This window comes from Lepus europaeus, chromosome 16 (assembly GCF_033115175.1).
Source record: "Lepus europaeus isolate LE1 chromosome 16, mLepTim1.pri, whole genome shotgun sequence".
Taxonomy (NCBI): Eukaryota; Metazoa; Chordata; class Mammalia; order Lagomorpha; family Leporidae; genus Lepus; species Lepus europaeus.
This window is the reverse complement of record NC_084842.1, coordinates 75,534,817-75,547,790: the sequence shown is the minus strand read 5'-3', so window position 1 is coordinate 75,547,790 and position 12,974 is coordinate 75,534,817. Positions and strand designations below refer to the sequence as shown.

Below are 12,974 nucleotides of genomic sequence, written 5' to 3'. Positions count from 1 at the left end.
TACACTGTGATTGAAATGAATTAAATTTTATTTTAGTACCTCTAGCAACACTTATTGGGGAAAATATCTAGTTTCAAGCAGATTCAGAAAACATTGTGATATACTATGGAATTTTTTCTACCCCAAGTCTCGAGTAAGAATGCTCTGCTCAAGGCCAGCGCCACAGCTCACTAGGCTAATCCTCCCCCTGTGGCACTGGCGCACCGGGTTCTAGCCCCGGTCGGGGCACCAAATTCTGTCCCAGTTGCTCCTCTTCCAGTCCAGCTCTCTGCTGTGGCCCGGGAAGGCAGTGGAGGATGGCCCAAGTGCTTGGGCCCTGAACCCACATGGGAGACCAGGAGGAAGCACCTGACTCCTGGCTTCGGATCGGTGCAGTGCGCCGGCCATAGCAGCCGTTAGGGTGTGAACCAACGGAAGGAAGACCTTTCTCTCTGTCTCTCACTGTCTAACTCTGCCTGTCAAAAAAAAAAAAAAAAAGTTCTGCTCAAAAGGCAATAGGTTTTCTCTGTTGGTTCTTCTCCAGAACTTGTCTTTTGTTCTTTTAATGAAAACTTGCAGCCAAACATTGGGCCAGTTTTTCTGAAACGAATTGCTGTGCATCATACTTGCTGCTCATTTTTTTTCCTAGAAGTTAGTCAAAGAATAAGGAGGCTGAACTTTAACACTGCAATCTAAGCAGGTAGTAAAGCCATACTCTGTATTTGATAGACCAGATGGTGTGGAAAATTGAGTCTGCTTGAAGTGTTAGGTTCCATTTATGTTATCAAAAGAAAGCCAGCAGCAGCCAGACTCATTGAGTGGTCCTATGGTTAGCTATGTGTTACTTCTTAAGTCACAGCAAATGGAAAATAGATTCATATGTATGTACAGCTCTGACTAGGAGATCTGAGTATCCAATCATGAAACTACATATAAAATTTTAAAAAGAGTGCTTTTTAAAAAATCTAACCTGCAAAAATGGTTTTCTGTGTGTGTGCATGCTGAGATATTTTTTTGGAAATTGTCATCAGTCCACTTATTGTCTCAAATTAGCTCAAATTAATAGTAAGCAGTAGTTGAAAAATTATGTGGGAAGAAACAGATTTCATCATGTAGCAACCTGGAGAGCAAATAAAAAAGACTTATAAACAAAAAGTATTGTGTAAATCTTCTTTAAACAATGACTTGTGGTAGGCATTTGGTCTGGCATTTGAGATGCCTGGGTCCCCTACACACTTCTAGCTCCTGACTCCAGCTTCTGGCTGATGCAGACCCTGGAGGGCAACCAATGATGATTCAAGTAGGTGGGCCCTGCCACTCATATAGGAGACCTGGCTTGGATTCCTGGCTCCCAGCTTCAGCCCAGCCCTGCCCATCACAGGCATTTTGAGGAATCAATCAGCAAATGGGACACCTCTTTCACTCACTCACTCACTCACCCCTCTTTCTATCAAATAAGTAAATAATAACTTTTAGAAACTGAAGTTAAATTTAAAAAAATGACATGTTCTTCAGGAGCACCTAGTCCCTATGTCTTTAAAACAAAACAAAACAAAACAAAAAAAAACCACCTCACTTCCATGGCCTTCCTTCTCTGCATTAATATCACCCTTATCTTTTGGGTGGAGTCGCTTTGTCTCTCTCCTATCTTTCACTTAGTATTACCACTTGTTTCCTAATGTTTTCATTGACAACTGCACTGTTTCAAATCTATCCTCACACTTCCACTATCACTGCCTTGTATTAATATCTCTGTCATCCCTCCTAGGCAGGACAGTGCACTGGGGAAGAATGTAAACGCTGGTGCTATTTTGTGGCCAAATTCCTGCTTTGACTTGTACTGCTGTGAGCTGGTGAGTTAGTGATTGCATTTCTTTGCTGACTTTTCTTTTTAGCTGTACCTTCCTAATAAGCTTTTGCTAAATATTAATAATAATTATTAATGGTACAGAATAGCCTTGCCCCTTTTAATAAAAGTTGATGATACTGTCTCTTGCATAGACTTTTAAAGAAGTTTCTCCACTGTTTTTACTATCTTCTTTCTTATTCTCCCTCAACAATTTAACAGTCTTGTGATTTATTATTCTGTCATTTTATCACCCTGGTTTTTTCTTGGGTCTTTGTTTTAAAAACCAATACCTTATAGGTTTGATTGGTGGTTTTGACACTGCATTGTCTTTGAACATTGTCCTTGGTATTTTGGTAGTCTTTTCTTGGGCTTCAAGTTCATCAAATCCTTTTAAAATATCATACTTGTGTCTACATTGGGTTGACTAGCCATCTCAAAACCCAAGTCAAGACAAAGATGTACTACTTCACTTAAACTTTTTTAAAAAGTAAAATTAAAATAAATAAGTCAAATGCAAAAGCCCCATGGCTAGTAAAGCCAACCTTATATTGGTTGCAATATTTTCCAAAATCTGATCCCGCTTCACTTTTCTGGCTACTTCTCTTCCCATTTGTTTGTCCCTCCTAACTGACATAAACTTGATTTTTGTTCAGGTAACTAAAGATGTTCCTCCCACCTGTTCTCCCTTCATAATCTCTCCTAAAACATTACCTCTTTGTGAAATGCACCTAGGTCAGATTCCCTCTCCTCCGTATGGCTACAATGGTTGTGATCATTGTAGTAGTGACAGAACAGTATCAACAGCAATTAACACTCATTAACCACTTACTAGGTAATCACTGTTCCGAACTAGCTAAGCACTGTTCCATGTGCTCATTTAATCCCTTGAATAAACATACAGAATATTTACCACTATCATTTCCACCTTACAGACAAGGAAATTGAAGCCCAGAAATGGTAAGCAATTTACTGAACATTCCTATTGTTAGCCACAAGCCAAAATTTGAGCCAAATATATTAGACAATAGTTATTACAAATTCTTAACTGTAACACCTATCTAGTATTGCCTTTCACAGCACTTGTTTTCTTTGTATCCAAGTGATCTATATACATGTCCGTTTATTTCAGTACAATGTCAGCCTTCAGAAAGAGCAATTCATGCATTCCCTTGGGCCTGGCGCTATTAACTTTCCAACAGTTAGTGATCCATAACTGTCTGCCATGTGCGCATGAAATCTACTGAACTGCCAGCAGTAAACGGCTGTCCTGGGACTCCTGCCGCGGGCTTTCCTATCCCAAGACCCATTCATTATTGAATGGAGTTCCCTGGTAGATATACAACAGACTAGGAAAAAAAAATGTCATCTTTCCATTTGTCACTAAATACCTGTGTGGCTTTGGGAACGTCACGTAATCTTTCCATTTTTTAGTTTGGAAAATGGAGGTTATAACCCTTGGCTTTCTTCTCACAGAGATGAAATGAGGCATTCAGGAGAAAGAATATGAAAAACTGTGAAGGCCCATACAAAGTCAAGGGCAAATATTCGACTTGGTAAGCACATGGCCCATAAGTACATGACAATGCTGAAGGCTACTGGATCTGATTAAGTGCCATTTCCAAACCCTTCCCAGACCCTGCCTCTCAAGGGTGATGAAGGGAGGAATACATGCTGGTCTGGGAACAATTATCGTTTATTGCAGCAAGAAAGAAGAAACACAATCTCATTCTCCTGCCATGCTCGTTCTGTAAGGAAACTTGGGCATGGTCTGTGCTGCTTATGTGTGGTTGGTGAGACCAGGACCCAGAGAAAGGAAACAACTCGACGACCACCATCTCTTGGGGCTGACACTGTGGCGTACCTGGTAAAGCCGCCGCCTGCAGTAGCAGCATCCCATGTGGGTGCCAGTTCAAGACCCAGCTACTCTACTTCTGATTCAGCTCTCTGCTATGGCTTGGGGAAGTAGAAGATGGCTCAAGTCCTTGGGCCCCCGCACTGGCACAGGAGACCCAGAGGAGACTCCTGTCTCCTAGCTTTAGATCGGCACAACTCCAGCCATTGTGGCCATCTGGGGAGTAAACTAGAGGATGGAAGACCTCCCACCCTCCCTCCCTCTGCCTCTGCCAATCTGTAACTCTGCCTTTCAAATAAACAAATAACTTTTTAAAAGACCACAGTCTCCTCTGAACAATTTGGGCTGCTCATGGATATTCCATGTAGAGCAAGTAAGATGTAAAAACCCTTACTTTGTTGGTTCATAAAACTGACCAGAACATTGATGATAACTGGAGAACTTGTAAAGAAGAAATTCAAGCAGCACTGGTGAGTTTGGCCCTGCACCATGCACCACACCTCTTCCTGATGATGTCATTCAAGTAAGTCAATTAACCTCTCCTGCCTCAATTTCCTATTACAAATAATGGGCATAAAAGTCTCCATACCAAAAGATAATTTTTAGAATATAACGAGTTAGGAGCCGGCACTGTGGCACAGTGGGTTAACGCCTTGGCCTGAAGCACCAGCATCCCATATGGGCGCTGGTTCAAGTCCTGGCTGCTCCACTTCCAATGCAGCTCTCTGCTGTGGCCTGGGAAAGCAGTAGAAGATAGCACAAGTCCTTGGGCCCCTGCACCCATGTGGGAGACCTAGAAGAAGTTCCTGGCTCCTGGCTTCAGATCGGCGCAGCTCCGGCCATTGCGGCCAATTGGGGAGTAAACCATCGGATGGAAGACCTCTCTCTCTCTCTCTGCCTCTCCTCTTTCTGTGTAACTCTGACTTTCAAATAAATAAATAAAATCTTTAAAATAAAAAAAAAGAATATAACGAGTTAGGCTGTGCAAAGCATTTTAACTATACCAGGCATAGAGTAAGTGATAGATGCCTATTAAATACACATAGTATCTGGGAATTATAATATAGCAATTTTAGGGCTCACATGTGATGAAATTGAAGGGGCCCTTGCTTTTGACTAAAATGTAATTTAAGGGCCAACATTGTGGCACAGAGGGTTAAGCTGCTTTCTGTGATGCTAGCATCTCATATGAGCATGAGTTCGAGTCCTGGCTGCTCCACTTCCAATCCAGCTCCCTGGTAATGCACCTAAGAAAGCAGCAGAGGATGGCTCAAGTCCTTGGATCCCTGCCACCCATGTGGGAGACTCGGATATAGTTCCAGGCTGTGTGTTTGGCCTTGCCAAGCCTTGGCCATTGCAGCAATTTGGGGGTTGGAGACTGAAGCAGCAGATGGAAGATCTTGATCTCTCTAATTCTGCCTTTCAAATGTATAATAAATCCTTAAAATAGATATAATTAAAAAGTAAGTTTACAAACCTTCACAAATTGTGCCTCCAAAGATTCTTCTGACTTCATGCCTAGGTCAGAATTTTCAGCTAAATCCATCAAGGCGTTAACATGACATTAATTAATTGTTGGAATGTTATGCAACTTTCTTAATTTACTGTAGGTTCCTGTTGCATTTTTAGTTGGCAACATATTGGCAGCTCAAGTCACTTTTTGAAAACAAATCCACCCACAGCCAAATGCTGATGGCTTCTCTGCCAATACAGACATCTAAAACCCACCACGATCAAGACGCTACCAGGAAAAACAAACACCCTGAAATGCTGGGTGATATTTGACACCAAAAACCTGAAGTATAGTTAGGGAATTATGTGTTTCAATTATGTATGGCAATGTGCCAGTGGTGGCTTATCAGTTATGAGTAGTCTTGTCTCACAGTCACCTTGTCATATTTGCTCTCCTGTGTCTGCTCAGATCACCCACAGACATCCCTGAAATGAAGCTTTAATTTAGTGAATCAATTATTTTGATAGAAAGAGGGCACTGAGAGAGTACTGGGTAGATATTATGAATCAAATTTGAATAAAAATATATATAGATACAAACATGCATATAATCAAGTATTTAATGTTTTATCTTTTGCTTTGCTCCTGGCCATTATCTAGTAAGTAACTTTCTTGTCACTATAATGTTACTTGAACAATGATTACTTTATTCTTTAGAAGAAGAACAGAACACACAAAGGTGAAGTGAATTACTGTTACTTAGTGAGAAGACGGAGCCTCAGACTTGATAGTACTTTTGCTCACAGAGTATAGAGACTGGAAATTTCCTGATAGTAAGCCATGCATTCAGTAGGTAGTTCAATTCCTTAGTGCTACAAACAGCTACTCAGTATCTCCCTATCTCTCTATAAAAGTTTATGAGCCAGCTGTCAGCCTCAAAGAGAACAAATCTTAAAAGAGGAAGAGCAGTACTACTGACTGTTAATTGTCACTAGTCCTGTGAATCCCAACTACTGGCTCCCAAGATGTACAGAATCTGGGGAACCTCTTCAGTTGGTCTCCTGGCTCACCTGCCACTGCTCTAACTGCTGCTCTGGGTCTGGAATGCTGACTTTTTGGGACCCTATTATTGAGACTCCTTCTCACTCCCTCATTGGGTCTGACCAATGGGAAATACTCAGAGGGGGACAGAAAGGAGAAAAAAGAAGCTGTGGTCTTTCATTCTTTGTGTTCTGTCCTTGATGAGTTGATGCAGCCGCTGCCTTTGTCTTCCAAGGGTCAGAATCCCTGTTGGGGAGCTGTATTCTATAGTTACAGCTACAGTTACAGATTTCTTCACCTCTGAGTAATCATGGATCTCAAAATAACTTTGACTCTTGCTAGCACAGGCTGCTTCACTAAACGTCTTGGCTCCAGAAACACTGTCCACACGTTTGCAACTAGTTTCTTCATTAGGCTCTTCTCCAATGCCTCATTTTAAAGTGAGTTATTCTTTCTTCCTAGACCCTAATTAATAGTGAATCATAGCATCTTCATGTTGGAAAATACTGGACTTCATTTTATTTTAGATTTTCTTTTACTAGCTCTGTGTTTTTGAGGAAATTATTTACCTTCTCTGGTTTTCAGAGAAAGAGAGGAAGAGGAATAAAGGAGGAGAGGGAGGAAGAGGGGCAGGAAGAAGAGGGCAATGGGGGAGGAAGACTGTACTATGCAAGCAGCAGCAGGTTCCCTACATTGTTCTCAAGGGTGGGATTAGGAGCAATATAGTTCCACATTGAAAGGCAGCCTGACTTTGCTTCAGGGTAAGGAAGAATGCACATTAAAGCCGACAACGACCCAGACCCAGCGGATGGCTTCCAAAGATGTGATACCACTCCCCGGTGATGGCCAAGGCAGTCTGAGGATCAGATGAGACATGGGGCTAGATGTCTTTTTAAGTGACCTTCAAACTATGATTCTCTGATTATGGGAAAATTAAGTGTTCCTTACTTTTACAGGAACTTGAGTTTTTTTCTGCAGGAAATATATTTTTATTTTTTATTTGCATACTAATGACAAGTTATACATTCCTGCTATGAAGAATTAAGAGTCTTGTAATTTCTAGAGAAAGAAAATGACACTTAGCTTGAATACGGACCCTCTCAAACTAACTTTCAGCCTCTTAGCTTTGGGGTTTCACGAGATCTGGTGGAGAAGACATCTTCAGCCACTATACAGGTCCCTTATACCTAGAGTCACCCTGGTCGAGGTCAGGACTCACCCTAGGGTATTCTTGTGCCCAGCTTATGGTGTCTGATCTTCTTCCTGGTGGCCTAGTCTTCTTTACTATTTTGGTATCTAATTTTCCCCATCTATCTCTTGCTCCTGGTTCTCATAAAAAATATTTTCAGTCCTCTGCCTAATTGCTTAGAGCCCAGATGGTAGATAAGAATCTAAGACACACCTTGCTACTGTAGTAGTGGCTTGATGTGGCTAGTGGAGCACTAGGGTTTGGATCAGTTTGGCTATTCCCCTAAGGCCTTTGTGTTAAAGCCTTCGTCCCCAAATCCTATGTTAATAGTTAATGAATTAATATTTATGGTTGGTGAGTTAAGGGTAGAAGCAATCCAATTATGGCAGTGCTTGTGGGAAGTGATGAGATTGCACTCAGTTGCTAGGGTATAGCCCCCACGATCAAATCATATAAGGAGAGACCACAGGCACATAGATGACAAGAGTGGTACCTGCATCTCTGCTTCCTGGTTGCCATGATAACCCCTCATCCTTCACCACTGCCATCCTCCAGTCTGACAAGATGCCAAACCAGTAGGGCTCTCCCTATAATGGATGGTGAACCTCCAAAACCATGAGCCTTTATAAACAGCTTATCTTATCCATTTGGTTAGGGAGGTGAAAAGCTAAGTAATAAAAGGAGAAGGATATTCTATTTGTAGACCCTCTGGGGTTCACAAATCATAGGTCAAGTACCATGGGTTTATTTAATATCAGATATTTCTATAAAATCCCACTTTTGTAAAATGATTTTAATAGCATTTTATGAATTTTTTTTTTTTGGCTTAAGAAACATCCTTTGTTCTCACACTTAGTAACAGTAGTGCTGCTGCATCCCTGCGCATGTTTATTGGGTGCATGACTCCACTAGATGTTGGTGCAGGAAAAGTGCAAGGAGGACATGCCAACTTTTTCTTCACTAAGTGAAGATAGACATCCATTTGAATATTACATTTAACCTGTCAACAAGCACAAATGGACACATTTTTCAGTAGCTATCTGTTAAATTGAAGATTTTGATTTCAAATTGAAAAGAGAAAAGCAATGACTCGAATAACCAACATTTGCGGACAACAGTGGCAATAAATGTGCCTGTGGCTTTCATATTGTGTAGGGTTAGAGCTTTGGCATTTTCCTGGATTACAGTCTTCTGGGATATTAATAACGTATTGTGTTTCATTCATGAGATAGTGTGCATATACATGTAAGAGAAGAAAAAAGTTAAAAATTCATGTATCTCAGCCCCAATCTTAACACTTTTGATCATGGGTTTATTATTAGTGGAGGTCAATTGTCCTGTCCCCCCACCAATGTAATGTAATGTAATGTTTTGATTTGCTTTACTTTAATCTGTTTTATTTACTGCTTTATATCCCAGCACAAAGAGCAGGAATTGACATATAATAAATTTTGTTGAATGAATAAGTGAATTAATTAAATCTTATTATGATGATATATTGACTTTGGCTGGTGCCAGTGAAATAAATTGCTATTCTATTCTGAGACTCTTCCCTGGATGTATTGATTTATTTGAAGTTCTTTTCATATTTTCTCCATTTGTATTAGAGAAATGAATACAATTTTAGGGAAGTTGTATTCTTAAAGCACTAACTGAATCCAAGTGTTTCTACAAAATAATGTGGTAAAATCTAGAGAGTAGAGATGTGGGATATTGCCTCAATCCCTAAAATGATTCCCTTAGTTTTGTTTTTGTTTTGCTTTTTTTGTTGTCTGTTTTTTGACAGGCAGAGTGGACAGTGAGAGAGAGAGAGAGAAAGAGAGAAAGAGAGAAAGGTCTTCCTTTTGTTGGTTCACCCCCCAAATGGCTGCCACGGCTGGAGCTATGCTGATCCAAAGCCAGGAGCCAGGTGCTTCCTCCTGTCTCCCATGCGGTGCAGGGCCCAAGCACTTGGGCCATCCTCTACTGCCTTCCCGGGCCACAGCAGAGAGCTGGACTGGAAGAGGAGCAACCAGGACAGAACTGGTGCCCCAACCGGGACTAGAACCCGGGGTACTGGTGCCGCAAGGGGAGGATTAGCCTAGTGAGCCACTGCACTGGCCACCTAGCTTTGTAATATTTCATTTCCTATCAACAAAGAAAATTACCTTCGAGTTGTTTGATGTTTGAAAAAATTGTATGGAGACACTTTTGTACACATAAAATACCTATAAAAGTACATTATAAATTATAGAATACATCTTTACAAAATAAATAAAAATGGGGAGTATGCTAACTAATTTGATGTTTCAACCAGGCTAAGCCAGAGTAGCCAGTTATCTGGTGAAACACTAGCCCGAGTGTTGCTGTGAAGGTGTTTGGTAGATGAGGTGATGTCTGTAGTCAGTTGACATTAAGTAATGGGTAGATGGCTCTGAACCGGGGGTGGGGGTGGGGGTCTCATCTAATCCGTTGAAGGGCTCTAGCAAAAACTGTCTTGCTGGAGAAAAGGTTCTGGCTCGACAGTAGCACTAATTCCTGCCTGAGTTTCCAGTCTGCCAGTGAACCTCGTGAATTTCAGCCATCACATCCCCTTCAGTTGCATGCACTAATTCCTTAAAAAAAATCCTTTTACATACATATATGTGTATGTATGTACACTTATATATGTGTCTGCACGAAGAAGTACCTATTGGTTTTGCTCTTCTAGGAGAATGCTGACTGATAGCCAAGACAACACATTTGTTTAAATGGTTTATATGATATTTTTTCCCTCATCTAGTGAAACTCCTGAAGTTTGGTAGTATCTAAAATGCACACCCAGTTCATGTGTGGCAAGAAACACACAGGTAGTAGGTGCCCAGCTGCTCTCCAGTTACTTGAGTCCAGTCCTTAGGACAAACAGAAATGTTTCAATGTTTTAAAACACAGGTGTCTGTCACTGACATGGTGCTGTCAGCCTCCAGATGAGAAATGCTTTATAACCGCACCACAGTGCTCCTTTTAGGTGAACAGGAGTCCATCCGCAGAGTGGTTTCTGCAGCATACAACAGATGGATTCTTTTCAGTAGCAAAGAACCGCAATGCACGCAGACCAAAACAAACAAACCAACAGTGAGGGGGTGGAAAAACAAAACCAAACCAAACTTGCTTTGAATAGCAGGAGACGACGTTTTGGCAGCTGAGCAGGGCAAGAGCTTCATGAGCCGCTCTTTAATGCTGCGCTTGGTGCTGTTCTGAGCGTAGAGGAAACCTAGAAGATATGTGATTAATGCTGTTAACGCAGAGAGCCCCGTGCCACATCGCAGCATTTGTCAGGGAAGCCAGCAGGCAGGGTTGGGTTGCAGCCATGGCTCAGGCAGTCAGGCAGCGAGCAGTGAGCAGGGAACCCGGAATGGGAAAAAAAGTCCTTTTTTCATGTTTTTCCTCCTTCTTTAGGCTTTCTTTTTAAAACTTTTTTCTTTTCTTGCTTAAAGAAATGATTAGCACATGAAAAAAGGACCACAAAACATATATTACTAATGGCAAAAGCAAAATTTGATGGGTGGTTTGTTTTTGGTCTAAGATCAGGAATAAGGTATCAGCTGAAGAGTTAACTGTGATGACATTTCAATATTCTTGCCAGCCCAAAGGGCCCACATAATTTTCTGTTCTCATTGCTCCCTATCTGTACCGCAATCACCCGTTAGTACCATTGCCTTCTCTGAAAGTGAGACAATCAACATCCTTGGTATGCAGCCACATTAGCATGTGCTGACACGCACAGAGATGTGATGGTCCTTCACATTGTTCAAGTGTGGACATTAATGAATGGAACTTATTCAGACATGGTAACTCCAAAATAAGTGAGGTGTGTTTATGAAATGTTAACCCAGGAATAGATGGAGCAGTGTCTGTGACTTCAGATAGTTGGAGAGGACTCTGGGAAAATCAACAGTCACCAGGTCAGTAAGCTAGCAAATGCCAGAAACAGCTGCCAGGAGCCAAGAGTCTAATGGCACTGACTTACACAATGAGATTGTTTAGAAGTCTGAATGTTCGTGGTAATTCACACCTCCCTCAGTTCAGTTGGGAGGTGTTCAAAATAAACCAAGAGCAAGAGGAAAAAATTTAAGTCAAAGTCAGGCTGTCTTTGGAATATGAATGTAGCAAATGTGTCGCTTGTTCTTTTTCTGCTATATAGTTACCACTTTGGAATTATAAAGAAGGTCTGACCACAAGACTATTGATCAATATCAATATCTACTGGCTAAGAGACGTGGATGGGGAGGTGACAGCATGAAGTAGTAAACCCATAAATCAAATCATTCTCCTATTTAAACACTCTTTAAATATGCTCATGTTGTTCTTTGGGGGAAGAAAAAACACTCTTCCTGCCAAGGATCCCAACTCCTTGCATGATTTGGCCCTGCCTTAACCTCTGCCTGCATTTCCAACCATGTTTCCTATTGCTCTAGATCATCAACCATTGACTCAGCCATCCTTCTTGCTGGAACTCATGCAGTGTACCTTCCCTTAAGGAGTATGTGCATGACTTGTCTCGCTTCTCACTTGGTATCCAAGAGCTAATTGGGGATCTGGCATAGAAAGTCAATAAATATGTAGCAAGTGATTACATAAATTTTCTTTGTATATCGAATGAAGTCCAATGGCATTTCCTAGATTGGTGTCTAGTGAACGCAAACTTCTAAGATCAATCTGATTCACCTACAACAGACTTTACCTTGTGCCTTCCTTCTCTATTTCTAGGACACATCCACTCAAAAACCTTATCCTTTGCAAACTTCTCCAGGATGTTACCATTTTGCTGTAGCTTCCCAAGCTGGCATTCTGCTCTTTCTGTTTAAGTAATTTCCACCGCCTACCCCAGGTAGTCCCTCAATCTGGTCAGCCCTTCACCGATGACCAACTTCCACATCCCAAGGCAGCTTAGAAACTTCATTCAGACATGCTTTACTCTGAAAACTTTCCCTCTTGTGTCTCTAATTGGCCTGAGGAAGTGAGACCAGAAATGACCTTCTCGCTCTGCTCTATCCCCCCATAGTTCTAGCATAACACTCTGTTGTTCCAGCTAACACACCCTGTGGTGAAGAGTGATTCTATTAGAGAAAATTCTAGCAGCCCTCTGAAGTAGGACACACCTGCTCATTTTACCTCTTACCCAGCTCCTTTGATTCAGATCTGATTTCTACATACCTAGTCAAAATTAGAATTATCCCTGAAACTGACACATAGCCCAGACTCAAGAAGTATTACCCAGTTGCTTGATTTCCACCTTTTCCCTTAAATTTTGATACAGTTGTCCCATGCTCCTACAGTATCTTATACTTCTCCTTCATAGTAAATAAAGCAGTTAATGATATAATCACATATTTGACACATACTGTCCCCAATGCAGTGAAAGACGGAATATCTCTGCTTTTAGCACTTACAGAATAAATGTTGTTATATGTGCTGTCCCACTGTAAGCAACTATATAACTGAGCAAGCTGAATGAGGTAGCTATTTTCAAGCAAAGAATTATAAGCTGTTTAGAACTATGATTCTTGGGAGAAACCCAAGAGCTCCACAAATGCCATGGCTGACTCTGCCTGGCAGCATGTTCCTTCCATAGATCAGAGAAGTAGAGTTCA

General features: G+C 41.3%; 1 protein-coding gene across 2 annotated transcripts in view; it reads right to left on the bottom strand.

The window, feature by feature from the left end:
- KCNIP4 (potassium voltage-gated channel interacting protein 4) overlaps window positions 1-12,974 on the bottom strand; it is a 262,017-nt gene that overhangs the window by 146,711 nt on the left and 102,332 nt on the right. Inside the window, exon 1 of one of the 2 annotated variants that reach the window (XM_062212807.1) lies at window positions 10,493-10,586. The exons of the other annotated variant lie outside the window; for it this stretch is intronic. Coding sequence (XP_062068791.1) covers window positions 10,493-10,544 — 52 coding nt within the window. The 5' untranslated portion in view covers window positions 10,545-10,586. Of the gene's footprint in view, window positions 1-10,492; window positions 10,587-12,974 lie in introns of those variants that run through there. 2 annotated transcript variants of the gene reach the window in all.